The 17,045-nt window shown below is 39.5% G+C and overlaps 1 protein-coding gene across 1 annotated transcript; it reads right to left on the minus strand.

Moving 5' to 3' along the window:
• Nucleotides 1–9,421: 9,421 nt before the first annotated feature.
• Nucleotides 9,422–16,464, minus strand: LOC106574519 (uncharacterized). Its single transcript, XM_014150444.3, has 5 exons — nucleotides 16,072–16,464; nucleotides 13,728–13,962; nucleotides 13,436–13,542; nucleotides 13,251–13,338; nucleotides 9,422–11,498 (listed from the first exon to the last, which is right to left on the minus strand). The coding sequence occupies exons 1-5, from the start codon at nucleotides 16,219–16,221 to the stop codon at nucleotides 9,916–9,918; spliced, it is 2,163 nt and encodes a 720-aa protein (XP_014005919.3). The 5' UTR covers nucleotides 16,222–16,464; the 3' UTR covers nucleotides 9,422–9,915.
• Between the last annotated feature and the right edge of the window lie 581 nt (nucleotides 16,465–17,045).

The raw sequence follows: 17,045 nt of genomic DNA on the forward strand, positions 1-17,045 counted from the left end.
ATGTTTTTTTTCTTTGTATTATCTTTTACCTGATCTAATGTGTTATTCTACTACATTAATTTCACATTTCCACAAACTTCAAAGTGTTTCCTTTCAAATGGTATCAAGAATATATCCTTGCTTCAGGTCTAGAGCTAGATTTGGGTATGTCATTTCAGGCGAAAATTGAAAATAAAAGGGGAGGATCCTTAACAGTCTTAATTTTAATTAGACTTTACTAATAACAAGAGGGCTTTAAGAAATAAGAGGTAGGCTTACCTGTTTGACAGACGAAATTAGGCTATAGGCTGCTATATCCATAGACTTGTAGGTCAATTCCTCCACCCACCATGCTCCCTTTAAATAACAGCCCACTGACACAGAGGTAGGCTAAATTAAAACCAAGACTCGAATTGAGGGGGTATACCATTGGCCTACCTTGTATTAATAAAAATATCATAAAGCACAGGCCTACCCCTTGTTCGCTTAAGATTTAAGAAAATACAACGGATCCGATTATATACAGTGATCTGTAAGAGCACTTTGGTCCTTAATGCTTTATGCTAGAATCAAGTTTACACAGGAAAGACGTGACTCCGATGCATCTGTTGTGTATCAGAGACATTCAGAGGCTGAGTTACAGCCTTCTATAGTCACAAAAAAATACTTTGCTTGGGGAGTAATCAATTGATTAAGCTATTCGCTTTCTGTACAATAGAAGATGTTTGAACCCAGAGAGCTTTAATGAAACACTTGGGCCCTTATCTCGTTGGGTTAAGCCACGGAAGAAGAGTAGCCAGCAGTCAAAGTTTACATTTTTCTGCGTAGATAGGACTACCTTTCCACCCTGGACAGAGTAGACCTAACTTTTGAAAGTACCATGCTCAGATTCCTAATGACGTCTCAGATTGAATTATTTGCAAACAGGGACAGTTTAATTGCAAACACATACTGATTCGGCATTGGAAAAACATGATACGATGAATACATATGTCCATCTTTCTGTCCATTCTTACCTTGACATTTCTGCAATTTGTGTGGTATTAAAATAGGATTCTGATAATATGTAAAATGAAGTACAATTGCATGAAATGTTTATAAAAGGCATTGTTTTTACTCGGCCCAGCAAATACGACGATAGATTAATTCCACACCTACTCTCGTCCACGTTAGTCTGCAAACACACAACCTTCAGTATTCCTGCGTTGCCATATAATGCTTACAGGATGAAGAACAGTTTCTAAAACTGCATATCTAACTAAGGCTCTGGTCTGTCCAAGAAGTGAGGGTAAACGGTAGACATGTTCTCTGCTATCCACTTCGTTTTTAATTATTATTTGGGGTATGGGGAGGGTTTAGGTAAAATATATTTTTCCGAAGGGAGAGCCAGCCATTTTCCATGAAATTCTAATTATAAATAACGTTCACTCCCATAGACAGCTCTGAAAGCGTTATCAAAATACATTTGTTACTGACAAAATTTGGATTTGCTCAGCGAAACTCTTACATTTACTCCCGTTACGGCCATAACTATGAGTTTACACAAATATTAGCCTCTTATCTTTTATTGCAAAGCTTTGACTGTGGGGTGATCACTGAGTTGGCTGATACCCCATTTCATGGGTGCCCATTACATACCTTAGGGGGCACAGTGCATATATGTATGCCCCCAAAGCAATTCTGAATTCAAATACATCGAATACAGCAATTTCACCTCATTTTAATTACCAATTAAATGTGTTTAGAGAATTTATATAACATTTCAACCTTGTTTAGCATTATGTAGTCCAATTGTGGCATGTTTTCAAAATGTTTATCAGTTTGCATCGGTTTCAATGAGGGACTGATATTTTGACAGCGAACCGCAGATGACGCTAATGTTGTTCACGACACACACGTGGAGAAAGGATTAGCTAACACGACAGTGGATACACGTGCAGCAGCAATGATCTTGTGAGATATGTTTTTTTTATTTTATTTCACTTTGAATGCAAATCTAACCAAAAGCTTAAATGACTACCAGCAAAAACTATTTTGTATAGATTAGCATAGCAGACTTCGGTGGTTTGCAGCCTCTGGTTTTACCCGAACCCCTTCTGTTGTCATTCAAAATACGTCAGAGAAAATGGCGGAACTTGAAAAAGACACAGGACTACCCCAACCAATGCAGGAGAACCGAGATGAAGAGTAGTCTGTCAATTCTATGGTAACAGACTGTGACGCGGAGATCCTATTTTTCACTTTAAAAGTATACCAAACAATAACTGTTGACTGCAAAGTTAAACAAACCACACAGCTCTATGCACAAGGCCTACTTTAAATAATTTACACAAAAAATGTACAAAAGCACATTTACTCGAAGAACAGTGCAGATGTAAATGTTGGTAACAAAATGGTAAAATCTCCCAGCGTTTTTCTTATGTAACAACATTTTCCAAAAACTGAAATATCTACTCCAAAGATTCAAAGATGTCTGCAGAAAGAATACGTGTCAGCAATGATATAACACCTTGAGTTTGAAAAAAATCTATTTTGGTATTTGAACAACAGTAAGTGAAGTGGATTAACACCCAGTAACATAATGATATCATGGCTCCCTGTCCCTGATCTGTACTATACAGAAATGCTGAATAGACACAAAGGTAGACAAATGTAATATCCTCCTTTGCATGTTTGGGTATTATTTTACAGACTGGCTATTATTCTAATGAGCTCGCAAACAAAAGGACATTTGGTAGGTCCAAACCAAATCAATCAATTGTATTTTATAAAGTGCTTTAAGAAAAATCTGTACCAATCATAGACATCTATGTTTCACAAGTTTGTACATCAAAGTATAGCACAGAAGAGTAAAATACAGTACATTTTAAATGTACTCTACTCTAGTGTACGCTACTGTACTTAATTATTGTAGAGCACCATACTGTACTGTCCTATACTCTACTTTTATTTACTGTACTGTGCTGTCCAAACTTGTGAAACAGAAGTCTATGATTGGTTCAGATTTAGACTGACCAAATTTCAACTACTTTTCAAATGTCCATGGATGTCCGGTGTTGGTAGGTGCTCAGTGGGTGAGAGGGCTGGTTACAGTCAATTGAAAGAGGGGGCTCATGAGTAGGTGTCATTAAGAACTGGGAGCGGTGACATTAACTGGAGAGAGAAGAGAGAGGGAGGGGTTGTCCAGATTCTGACACTCTTGCTTTGACCACCAGGTGACAGAAAGAGAAAGTAAACAGTTATGAGCTGAACATAACAGTATGCCAGCAGAAGAGAGGACAGTTTGTGACTACTATGAATTCCCATTGTAGCTATTTCAGTTGCAGTCATTCTGTTACAGATTTTTTTGGTCATTCTTTTACCGATTTGGCAACAGAATGATGCACTTTAAATTACTTAATAAATTGTAAAAAAAAAAAATTTTTAAAAAGGTGGGTTTTTGGTAACAGAATGCCAAGACACTAGGCAATATTTCTTAAACTTACAGAAGGGAAATAGTTTCTGCAAGTCTAAATGTTGATATTAGTTGGCAGGGGTCTTTACTTTAACATTATTGTTTGGATGTACAGTACCACACCTGTGTCAATCAGTTGTGTTGTGACAAGGTAGGGGTGTTATACAGAAGATAGCCCTATTTGTTAAAAGACCATGTCCATATTATGGCAAGAACAGCTCAAATAAGCAAAGAGAAACGATAGTCCATCATTACTTTAAAAATATGACGGTCAGTATATCCGGAAAATGTCAAAAACTTTGAAAGCTTCTTCAGGGGCAGTCACAAAAACCATCAAGCATTATGATGAAACTGGCTCTCATGAGGACCACCACAGGAAAGGAAGATCCAGATTTACCTCTGCTGCAGAGGACAAGTTCATTAGAGTTAACAGCCTCAGAAATTGCAGCCCAAATAAATGCTTCAGAGTTCAAGTAACAGACACATCTCAACAACTTTTCATAGGAGACTGCATGAAATCAGGCCTTCATGGTTGAATTGCTGCAAAGAAACCACTACTAAAAGGACACCAATAAGAAGACACTTGTTTGGGCCAAGAAACACAAGCAATGGACATTAGATTGGTGGAAATCTGTCCTTTGGTCTGATGAGTCCAAATTGGAAAGTTTTGGTTCCAACTGCCGTGTCTTTGTGAGATGCAGAGTAGGTGAACGGATGATCTCAGCATGTGTGGTTCCAACCGTAAAGCATGGAGGAGGTGGTGTGATGGTACTTTGCTAGTTACACTGTGTGATTTATTTAGAATTCAAGGCACACTTAACCAGCATGGCTACAACAGCAATACCCCATCCCATCTGGTTTGTGCATAGTGGGACTATCATTTGTTTTTCAACAGGACAATGACCCCAGGCTGTGTAAGGGCTATTTGACCAAGAAGGAGAATGATGGAGGGCTGCATCAGATGACTTGGCCTCTACAATCACCCGACCTCAACCAATTGAGATGGTTTGGGATGAGTTGGACTGCAGAGTGAAGGAAAAGCAGCCAACAAGTGCTCAGCATTTGTGGGAACTCCTTCAAGACTGTTGGAAAAGCATTCCAGGTGAAGCTGATTGAGAGAATGCCAAGAGTGTGCAAAGCTGTCATCAAGGCAAAGGGTGGCTACTTTGAAGAATCTCAAATATATTTTGATTTGTTTTACACTATTTTTGTTACGACATGATTCCATGTGTTATTTCATAGTTTTTATGTCTTCACTATTATTCTACAATGTAGACAATAGTAAAAATAAAGAAAAACCCTTGAATGAGTGTGTCCAAACTTTTGACTGGTACTGTATTTCTAATACCTTTTAAGACTTGTTCGCCTAGATGTTGTTTTCTAAAGACCCCTTTTTCTTCTGTTTGACCAGAAATCAAAGCCTTGGCTTATTCCAAATTTTAGGATGGAGAAATGGTCAAAAAATGTATATATAGCCTAACTAAAAAAAAACATCGTTCATTGGCACCAAATTTGATGTGCTCCCATGATTTTCACGTGCTAGTGATCATGGGGCTTTTTACATGAAAATGTCCACTACTGTCAATGAACCTTCTCTAGCCTAGATCACTAGCCTATGCAATCAATATGCTACAGTGGGGCAAAAAAGTATTTAGTCAGCCACCAATTGTGCAAGTTCTCCCACTTAAAAAGTTGAGAGAGGCCTGTAATTTATATCATAGGTACACGTCAACTATGACACACAAAATGAGAAATAAAAATCCAGAAAATCACATTGTAGGATTTTTTATGAATTTATTTGCAAATTATGGTGGAAAATAAGTATTTGGTCACCTACAAACAAGCAAGATTTCTGGCTCTTACGGACCTGTAACAACTTCTTTAAGAGGCACCTCTGTCCTCCACTCGTTACCTGTATTAATGGCACCTGTTTGAACTTGTTATCAGTATAAAAGACACCTGTCCACAACCTCAAACAGTCACACTCCAAACTCCACTATGGCCAAGACCAAAGAGCTGTCAAAGGACACCAGAAACAAAATTGTAGACCTGCACCAGGCTGGGAAGACTGAATCTGCAATAGGTAAGCAGCTTGGTTTGAAGAAAATCAACTGTGGGAGCAATTAGGAAATGGAAGACATACAAGACCACTGATAATCTCCCTCGATCTGGGGCTCCACGCAAGATCTCACCCCGTGGGGTCAAAATGATCACAAGAACGGTGAGCAAAAATCCCAGAAGCACACGGGGGGACCTAGTGAATGACCTGCAGAGAGCTGGGACCAAAGTAACAAAGCCTACCATCAGTAACACACTACGCCGCCAGGGACTCAAATCCTGCAGTGCCAGACGTGTCCCCCTGCTTAAGCCAGTACATGTCCAGGCCTGTCTGAAGTTTGCTAGAGAGCATTTGGATGATCCAGAAGAGGATTGGGAGAATGTCATATGGTCAGATGAAACCAAAATATAACTTTTTGGTAAAAACTCAACTCGTCGTATTTGGAGGACAAAGAATGCTGAGTTGCATCCAAAGAACACCATACCTACTGTGAAGCATGGGGGTGGAAACATCATGCTTTGGGGCTGTTTTTCTGCAAAGGGACCAGGACGACTGATCCGTGTAAAGGAAAGAATGAATGGGGCCATGTATCGTGAGATTGAGTGAAAACCTCCTTCCATCAGCAAGGGCATTAAAGATGAAATGTGGCTGGGTCTTTCAGCATGACAATGATCCCAAACACACCGCCCGGGCAACGAAGGAGTGGCTTCGTAAGAAGCATTTCAAGGTCCTGGAGTGGCCTAGCCAGTCTCCAGATCTCAACCCCATAGAAGATCTTTGGAGGGAGTTGAAAGTCCGTGTTGCCCAGCGACAGCCCCAAAACATCACTGCTCTAGAGGAGATCTGCATGGAGGAATGGGCCAAAATACCAGCAACAGTATGTGAAAACCTTGTGAAGACTTACAGAAAACGTTTGACCTGTGTCATTGCCAACAAAGGGTATATAACAAAGTATTGAGAAACTTTTGTTATTGACCAAATACTTATTTTCCACCATAGTTTGCAAATAAATTCATTAAAAATCCTACAATGTGATTTTCTGGATTTTTATTTCTCATTTTGTCTGTCATAGTTGAAGTGTACCTATGATGAAAATTACAGGCCTCTCTCATCTTTTTAAGTGGGAGAACTTGCACAATTGGTGGCTGACTAAATACTTTTTTGCCTCACTGTATATCATGGTGATCTTTAGACCTAATGACAAATCATCATTATCATGTTGATACTGCTAGGTATTTCAAATTATTAGACTTAGGGTCTTCACATCTTTACAGTAGTATTTAAGTTATTTGTTTAGCTATTTATTGTATATGCTATCTATTCTAATTTGGACTTGAACCGTAATGAAAAGTAGGCTATATTATCTATTGCAAAATTGTTTTAGAGAACAGAGACTATAGGCCTACTAGTAATTATGCTATTTTAAATGTATTTCCAGGCAGAGAAGATGGACACCCTAGAAGACCTGCAAGATGACAACCTGATCGAGCGGGAACACTTCCACAGTTCTAATAATGAGCAGCAAGATGGACATTTGGCAGTTAGGAGGAATGTAATATTAGACCGAACTAAATTCAACCAAAGCCAACAGGAAGCAGGAGAGACAGCTGATGATTTTTAATCACTGCACTTCATTGTTTGTCACAACATTGCGGTTATGGAGCACTGCTCAGTGAGATGATAAGAGACAGACTAGTCATGGGCTTACGTGACAGAAGACTGTCCAAGCAATTACAAACGGACCCAGAACTAACACTGGATAAAGCTGTCACACGCATTCGTCAAATTAAACTTGTGAAAAAGCAACAGGACCTGCCAGAGCATTCCTTCAAAGTTTCCAGCAACACTGCAAATATAAACAGTGTCCTGTCACATAGCAAAAAGTAATTTCTCAGTGCCTATCAGAGAAGAAGAATCAAAACTCAGAAAGACCACAACAACGCAGGAGAATGAAGAGGAGCCCCTAGATACTGATGACTTCATTGAGGATTCAGTCCTGGAGGAGAGAAGCCTCAATACTGCACCTACTGTGGTAGGAGTTTTCAAAAAGTGAGGGATCTTACAAGACACCAGCGAACACATAGTGGAGAGAAGCCTCACAACTGCTCTGATTGCAACAGAAGTTTTGCTCGATTAGATTATCTCAAGTCACACCAAAAAATATACATGAAAGACAAACATAATTTTCACTCCACTAAATGTGTGGACAACTTTGTCATATTGGAGAAGCTTGAAAAACACCAGCTGGAGAATACCTTCAAAGCTACCAGCAGTGCAGCAAATGTAGACAGTGTGCCTGAACTTGGGAAAAATCAGCACCCAGAAAGACAACTGCCCCAAACAACTCAGGAGAACAGAGAGAAGCCTCATCATGATACTTCCGATGACCCTATTGTGAGTTCTAATGGAGGTGAGGGGCGTCATCCCTGCTCCAACTTTGGGAAGAGCTTTACACAAGTTTTTCATCTTAAAAGACACCAATGAACACATATGGGAGAGAAGCCTCATCGCTGCTCTGATTGTGGCAAAAGTTATTCTCAGTTGTATGATCTGAAAATACACCACCAGCGAAAGCATATGAAAGGGAAATACTTTCACTGCAATCATTGTGAAGAACATTTCTCCAAACCAGAGGATCTGAACACACACATGTATGTACATGCTGGAGAAAAGCCATACCTTTGTCCAGATTGTGGGAAGAGATTCCAGTTGTTAAAGGCATTTGAAATGCACCAACAAAAACATACTTTGGGGGTTCTTGAGTACTCTTATAGTGGTAAAAGTTTTTCTAAAGCGGATAAACCAGCGAACACATACGGGAGAGAAACATTTTCGCTGCCCTGATTGTGGGAAAAGTTTTACCCGCTCGGATCTTCTGAAAAGTCACCAGAGGACACATAAGAAAGAGGGTGACTGTCCTTACTGTGATGAAAGTTTTTCTGAACCGGAAGAACTAAAAATATACATGGAAGTACATAGTCAAGAAAGGCCATACCTTTGCCCCGACTGTGGGAAGAGATTCAAACTGTTATGGTCTTTGAAAAAGCACCAGCAAAAACACACAGAAGATCTCACCAAGGGAAAAGTGTCACCACTGTTCCGACTGCAATAAGAGTTTTACTCACGGATATCATCTTAAAAGACATCAGGAAACACACACAGGAGAAAAGCCTTACAACTGCTCTAATTGTGACAAAAGCTTTGCAGGAAAGAAGAGGCTTAAACAACATCAACTAACACACAAGGAAAAGAAACGTTACAGCTGTTCAAGGTGTGATAAGATTTCCGGACATGGCAAAACTAAGATCACACCTTCCAGTACATTCCATAGAACTGGCACTCCACTGTTCTGACTGTGGAAAGTGTTTCTTAAAAAAGGCAAAGTTTGAAAGACACCAAAAAATACACACTGGAAGTGGAAAAATACCATTCCTCTGCACTGACTGTGGGGAGGGTTTTACAAATTTGCGACAGTTGGAAGAGCACCAGCGAATACACACTGTAGAGAAACCGTACTACTGCATTGATTGCGGGAAGAGTTTTGCTCTTGAAAAAACATTTAAGTGTCACAAGCAAGCACACAAGTTCAAACTCTCTGGTGAAAGAGCAGCCTATCCTTGCTCGGAATGTGGAAATACTTTTTCTCGTTCATGTGATGAGTCATTTGAGAAGGGTGCATAATAAAGAGAGACCTTTCCAGTGGTCCTGCTGTGGAAAAATATTTTTCCAAAAGAACTCTCATAATACACATGAGAATGCACACTGGAGAGAAACCGTACCACTGATCAGAATGTGGACAAAGCTTCTCCCAAATGAAGGACAGAAACGCCACCAGAAGAAGCAACACTCTGGAGAGGAGACTTGACCTCTGTACTACAGTATGGAAGGCACAGTCACACTCAATAAGAAAGGACTACAACAAAATACAATATTGTAATATTGTCTTTATTCTAGGTTTATTTTTGTCAAATCCTTGAAATATCTTGTATCAACAGTAAAGTTTATTTCAAATGACTGCAGTTTTCTTTGTTGTCATCTCATCACCCTCCTAGTTTCTACCCTGCATAAATGGTATTTGTTAATCCTCCCCTGCACCTAAAGAATCCCATAAGGCCATCCAACCTAATAGTTAAGGCTATTTCAAAGAACAAAAAGTGTAGTTAATATATGGACTTGTCTATTAGAATAAAAGTCTCACTGGACAATTAATATTAGGGATGTGTTCATCACAGTAAAGAAATCATTTACATGCCAAGATTATGGAATCTTTTGGGAAATCCACACAACAAAACCCAATGTCTTTCAGTATTCAGACTCATACACATTTGACTCAAGTTATTAGATATCCAAGTTATTGAGATCGCAACATCATGGCATGTAATCCTCATTTCTTACTTCTGAAAGTGCAATCAGAAGATTTGCGTTAGCTACTGACGCAGTTGTGCTTTTTGAAGTGTCTTGAATCAGAAAAGCCTTTTCCACATTTCTTGCAGGAGTATGGCCTGACTCCTGTGTGCACTTGCATGTGGGTTTTGACATGATTGGCTTGTCTGAATTGTGTCCCACAGACATCACAGCTGAAAGGCTTCTCTCCCGTGTGGACTCGCTCATGCCTTTTGAGATTACCGATAAATCCGAAAGTCTTCCCACAATCACTGCACTTGTGTGGTTTTTCACCTGTATGGATCAACTCATGTATCTTAAGAGATTGTTTTGTAATAAATCTCTTTCCACAACAACCACAAGCGTTGGGCTTCTCTCCAGTGTGTAATTTCTGGTGATAGTCAAAAGTAACTTTATGGAGAAAAGTCTTTCCGCATGTGGAACAAGTGTATATGTTTTCTCCTGTGTGAATTCTTCCATGAGTTTTCAGAGAACCAATGGAGCTGAAGCCCTTCAAACATATCTCACAGCTGAAGGGTTTTGGTTGGTCAGTTTGTTTTTGTTGGTTGGCCTTGTTCTTTCTGGTTCTTGAGTGCCCCTCTCCATCAGCCACGTGTGATAGCTTGTGAATTCTCAGTTGATAATTGTAAAGGTAAGTCTTTCCACAAACGTCACACATAAATGGCTTTAATGCCCCATGAACTAGCATGTGAGCTTTTAAGTTGGTGGACTGAATGAATGTCTTTCCACACGCCTCACATGTGTGCGGCCTCTTCTTCGTGTGAATTCGATGGTGTCTCGTAAGATTCTCCTTAAAGCTGAAAGTAGATTCACATATTTCACATCTAAATGGCTTCTCCCCTGTGTGAACTACCTGGTGCTCCTGCAATTCGACAGGACGCCAAAAGGTCTTGTCACACTGGGAGCATGGGTGTGGGCGTTCTGTACGTTCTGTATGTACAGATCTAATATGCGTTTTCAGGTTTTGAGATATACTGAAATTCTTTCCACACGTAGTACAGCTGTATGGTTTTTCACCTGTGTGAACTCGCTGGTGTACGTCAAGCATGTACTTTGATGCGAAACCTCGTCCACAAGTGAGGCAAGTGAACGGTTTCACCTCTGCATGAACAAACTCATGTGATTTCAGATTTGTCTTACTACGGAATTTCTTTCCGCAAACTTTGCAACTGAAAGGTTTCTCTTTTGAGTGAGTTTGCATGTGTTGAGTCAGCATACAGTTCAGACGGAAGGTTTTCGCACAAATGTCACACTTAAAGGGCCCCTTCGGTTTATTGTGAACTGCTATATGGCGTTTCAACAGACAGTTCGCGTGGAAGGTCTTCTCACATATGTCACACTTGAAGGGTTTCCTCAGCTTGGAAATGCTCTGCTGTATTCCGTGGCTGTTTTCTGTGGATTCTGTGCCATTAGCAGTACAGCTGCTTGTTTCTTTTGCATGACTGCCTCTCCCGCTGCCTGTTTCGTCTGGAACAACAGCTCTCATAGGTTCACCCTTGGATTCAGTGACTCTAAATGAGGGCTTTGTATTCAGTTCACGTGAGTCTCCCACAGAGAGAAGAGAAGAAGTCTCTGTCGGTTTACTGTAAGCCTCTGCAGCACCTACAGATGAAAGGAATATACAGGCATTATGCTACAGTAAATGACTGGTTTGACAGCCATCTTTCAATACAACACAAAATTGTACCAGCAACAACTGTATGGCTGTGTCCCAAATGGCACCCCTATATAGTAAATAGGGTGAAGGGCTCGACTTACAGGGCTGCCCACTGGTCCCGGGAGGTTTTGGAAACCCTCCGGGCCAGTCAATTATCTATGTCACTTGCCCGCTTGGGCCAGTGGAAAAAATATGATATAATGCCAATAATTTTCAATCTAGGCTAATTGATAATAAATACAAAAATATGAAAAAGAGTCAAATTCCTGAAGCTGTTAGTTCATCATGTAGATTATTTAGCACACTGTGCCACACACTGCCTACTTTGAGCGGAATATCACCGGGCAGCGAGAGCGTGCAGCTTTCAAACAACTGGTTGTGGAGCAGTGCGAAGCAGCTCACAGAAGAGCGGTAGGCACAGGAAAGCAGTAGAAAATACATTTCAAGTTATGATGTCTAGCTTACCAGTGAATGTGAAGGCAAGAATCAGTGGATATGCAAACCTGGTATTTAAAAAAAGTTTGGTCTGAAGTCTTGATTGAATGGTCCGAAGTGGACAGAATTATTATTTTTATTTTTTTTATTGTATTGAATTTATTCAAAAATGTGTTTAATTGCACTAGTTTCTCATAATTCATGAATAGAAAAGAATGCATCAGCTATTTGTATTTCCTGGAACTTTCTGAAGAAGTAATGCCTGTATGTTCTTTTGCCAGTTAGCATGCCGAAACTGTCTTTTAAAGGCTTTCCCAAAATACCTTCCCAATTAAATGTTGACTACAAAGTAGGGCTACATGGCAGAATGATATCATGATGATTTGTATCAATCAGGTGGGCATTTGTTTAGCAAACTTTGCAATCACATGCACACCGCAGGAGGCTGGTGAGCAGAGGAACGGCTCATAATCATGGCCAGAAAGGAGTGAATGAAATGGCATCAAACACATGAAAACCATGTATTTGATATCATTCCACTCCAGCCATTACCACAAGCCAGTCCTCCCCAATTAAGGTGCCACCAACCTCCTGTGATGCACACTATACATTATACAGTAGGCTACAGAAACACCGCTAGCCAAACACAAAGGTCTCTTGCCAGGGTGCACAATTGAATTAAAGGGAAACTACACCCTCCCACAATAAAAGATCAAATAAAAAATAAATCCCAGACCTCAAAAGTGGTCTATTGTTGTGGTTTAAGCATAGTTGTGTACTTGGAACACCCAATTTGGTTGTTGTCCCCCCCCCAAACAAAGTGTGATTTTGAGAGTGAAAACATGAAGAAAAAACCCCTCAGAAACCTGAAAACAAAACCTGGAAAACTGAATGACAAAAATGTAGGATTTTACAGGGCCCTACAACTGTAGCCTGCTGACTGTTAAATATAATTAAGAATAACACCCCTTTTTTTAAATTTAGATTGTGCCAAGGTTTTATTTTTCCCCTTCAAACGATCAATGTAAATATGACATTGTCAAGTTCAAATGTAATTGTTTGGGTATGGAGGGTAGGTTATAATAAGCTCAGCCCGCAAATGAAAAATAAAATCACCTGCTATTTAAATTATGCGTGCATCATCTGCTTTCCTGTAAGATCTTGACCCGGGCCATTAGCTTTCAGTTGGCACTGACAAATACCTGAATGTCAAGCCCTGGGGTGCCATTTAGGACTGAACCCATGTTTCTTTGGGATATTACCTTCAATGACTGACGTTTTAGTTCCTGATTTCACCTCACTCCTCTCCTTCACAGTGTCAGTGCTAGAGCCTGTATTTCTCGCAGTAGTCTGGAATGGAGGAAAGTCATTATTTTAATATAAACAAACATTTGTCAGATTTGCTAAAATCATACACAGACGATGAACATAAGTTACAAGAACATACCTCTTCCCGTATGATGACAGTGTTTACTTGACTGACATCTCCAATGCTGAGCAATGCTGAGGCCACTGTGTTCGTCTTCACATTGTTAACAGGCATCATTGGGAGATCTTAAATAACAAGCAGATAAAACTTGACAACATTTCCTTTGCGTTGAACAACATTGTGCAGTAGTTGTGCATCACATCTCTTTACAAACAGGTGGAAGACAAACTATCAGTACAAGCAAACCATACAAACAGCTTTCCTTTGCTAAATTCAATAGACAGCGATGAGTTGCTGGGCCCACACTCACCAACTGGCTTAATTTTAAAGATCTTTCCATTGTGCAGAATATGGGTTGGTCTTTTCGGTTCTTCTCGCTCCTCACCCTTCTCAACCATCACCTTCAGATCTTTATCCATCTGCTCCACCTTCATCTTCAGTTTCTCATTTTCATTTTGTAAAGCCGCAGAGACCTCTAGAAATAGTCTACAGATTTTACGAACAGCCTCCTTTGTCATCAGGTGCATAATGGTGCCAACCTGTTTCTAGAGAGAGATTGAAGTATATTAGAATGAAGCTAACAAAGTTACTCCCAATTTGTATTTTATTTTTATTTTGCTACTTTCCTTAGCCAGTTATACTTCACTGGCCCAGATACTAGACTTTAAATACGACAAACATGTGTGAAACAGACAGGTGCATGTGCAAAGCGAGAACATAACATGTAATACATTTTTTATTTTGGGAGGGGTTAGCAACTAACAACTGGATTTAATACTTTATTGTGCACTGTTCGTCACTACAGACCCTGGTTCGATCCTGGGCTGTATCACAACCGACCATGATTGGGAGTCCCATAGGGTGGCGCACAATCGGCCCAGCGTCGTCCGGGTTAGGGTTTGACCGGGGTAGGCCATCATTGTAAATAAGAATTTGTTCTTAACTGACTGGCCTAGTTAAATAATGGTTAATTAAAAAATGTGTTATTTCATAGTTTTGATTTATTTACTATTATCCTACAATGTATAAAATAGTACAAATAAAGATAAACCCTGGAATGAGTAGGTGTGTCCAAACGTTTGACTGGTACTGTATGTTCGTTACAACTAGGAGAGAATTCCTTCTAAACGTAATGTTATGGCTAGGTTGATGGCTGACCCATTGGTCTGGCCAGGTAATGCCAAGGGGGGTATTCATTAGTCGCAGACCGTAGCAACAAACGGTTTGCAATGGAAATGGTTTACCACCAACAGTCTTGGAACGAAAACAACAGTTTCGATTGATCAAATTTGGGTAGGTCCATCCCCGTTTGGTTATATTTGCTTCGGTTTGGCTCCTAGAGTAAACGGTTTCCGTTTGCAACAGGCCAAATGTTTTGCTATGGTCTGCGACCAATGAATACCTCCCTAGGGTGTATTTACTAGAGATCAAACAAACTAATTGGCAGCCAACAGAAGGAAATAGTACGAAACGCGACCAATTACGTATTTAAACCCTGGATAGCTGATGCTATGTCTTGGCCAATAAGAGCGTTTGAAGTGAATCAGGGAAAAACAATATCCCCACATTAAAATATCCAATTTGTCAACAATGCCACGATGTGTGGATATGGATATAGCCAGCACCAATTCAAGGGATGTGGGAAGACATTTCATAAGTAGTATCTAAATTATTTGTGTAGAAAATGTACTTTTTGGTCTATTTTGACAGCTTGTGGTACTGTGCAACCACAGCAACGCATGTACGCAAATGTCTACTTATGCTAGCTGGCTTACAAAATGATAACCCATTGTTTTGATGTTATTAAGCATGGATGAAGTGGTGATACATGTGTACAATTTAACTGCTGTTCTTATGGATTTTGTAATAGTCCTTTCACAACTGTTGAGCAAATATTGTGCATTGACAATGAATGTAGTTTACATTAGCAGCCACCTAGTACTACATGACATATACAAAAAGGCCACCACTGAACCCAGAATTTTTAACAGTCTGAGTGAACCCACTCCTATGTTTATTGTACTAAGATACATTTATTAATCTTGACTATTGCAATTTCTTTGTACTGGCTTAATGGGGGAGTAACTTTACATCAGATTTAACTTAAATTGGTTAGTAATATTGAAAACATTATGGGATCATGCATTAACTTCTCCAGCTTTACATTATAGTCATCAACACCGTGTTGCTTTGTCCTGTTGAGAGGTGATGTACATGTTTTCAAATACGTTTTTTTCTCTTCATTACAGACACTGTAATACATACTTCTGAAGAGAAGCCAATCATTTCTCAATAAAAATTGAAAATATAAAACATTCGTTTTTTAAAATAGTTATTATGTTGCACTCCCCACTAAGTAAATAGTTCAATTAATGTATATTTGTCCTTGAAACATTACATTGAAATACTGTATCATAATGGCGGACGGTGACGTCAAAACAGCACACACTATAATATATTATTGGGCGGGACTAACCTGAATTTGTCCAATAAAACTAGTTTCAGTCGCAAAACGTTTTACGTTTGGAGAAATTGTAACCCCGGTTATAAAAAGGATGATGATATTTTGCCATGGTCTTGGTCTAATGACCCACAAGATCCAAACTAACGCTTGCTTATTAAACAATGACAATCTTTGTAACATTGTTGCTCACCTTTTTTCCCAGGTTACTTTGTATTGGCGCCACGATTGAGTCGTTGTCCAAAAACAGTTGGCTAATTTCTGCTACTGCCGTCTCAACGATAAAAGCCATAATCGATGTCGTTTCTGTCTCAAAAATATTGCGACTGTTAAGACTAGACATGTTGTCCCTGTTAAGTAACTTTATGCAGATATTTGGCTTCGTAACCTAGCTAACGTTAGCTACTAGCTATAATCGTACACAATCGTCGCGCGACCTTTTGTCGTTAAGCCTTAACAAATAACCGTCTTCTGTGTGGATTCAACGGATAAACACGGTATAATTTGTCCTGTGTAAAGTTGTTTAAGCTTTAGCGTTTTGTAGGACTGCTCTCTGACGTGGCCATGATAACAACGTGTGTGTTGTGAACAACATTAGCGTGAGCAACAATAATGGAATCGGCGGTTCGCCTTCAAAATAAAAGCCCTCCATTGAAAATGATAAGAAATTGTGAAAACATGCCACAATTGGACTAGATAATGCTTAACAAGGTTGGAATGTTGTCATATAAATTCATCGAAAGACTATTATTGATTCATTTTAATAAATTTAAATCGCACTGTGGGTGTATTTTAATTCAGAATTGCATTGGGGGCATACTTATATGCACTGTACAGCCTAGCCTATGGATTGTATACACATGAAATGGGGTACCAGCCTACTCTCATTGACGAGAGTAAACAACTATGTAACGTTTACACAAATATTAGCGTCGTAGCTTTAGCCAAACAGCCTTGTGTTCAGTTGTCCGCCTGAGCCATGAAGCAAATAAAAATAAAGGGTGCAAACGTATGTTTTTGCACCTCCACTTTTTTTTTTTACCAAAAAGGTTTCATAATCCATTGGATCATTTTCAAATGTTCACTTATTTTTTAGCTAGTCTGTATAAAAAATATATTATAAATAGTATAATTGCGTGATATGATAGCATTTTGCAAACCCGCTTC

This window comes from Salmo salar, chromosome 16 (assembly GCF_965601325.2).
Source record: "Salmo salar chromosome 16, fSalSal1, whole genome shotgun sequence".
Taxonomy (NCBI): domain Eukaryota; kingdom Metazoa; phylum Chordata; class Actinopteri; order Salmoniformes; family Salmonidae; genus Salmo; species Salmo salar.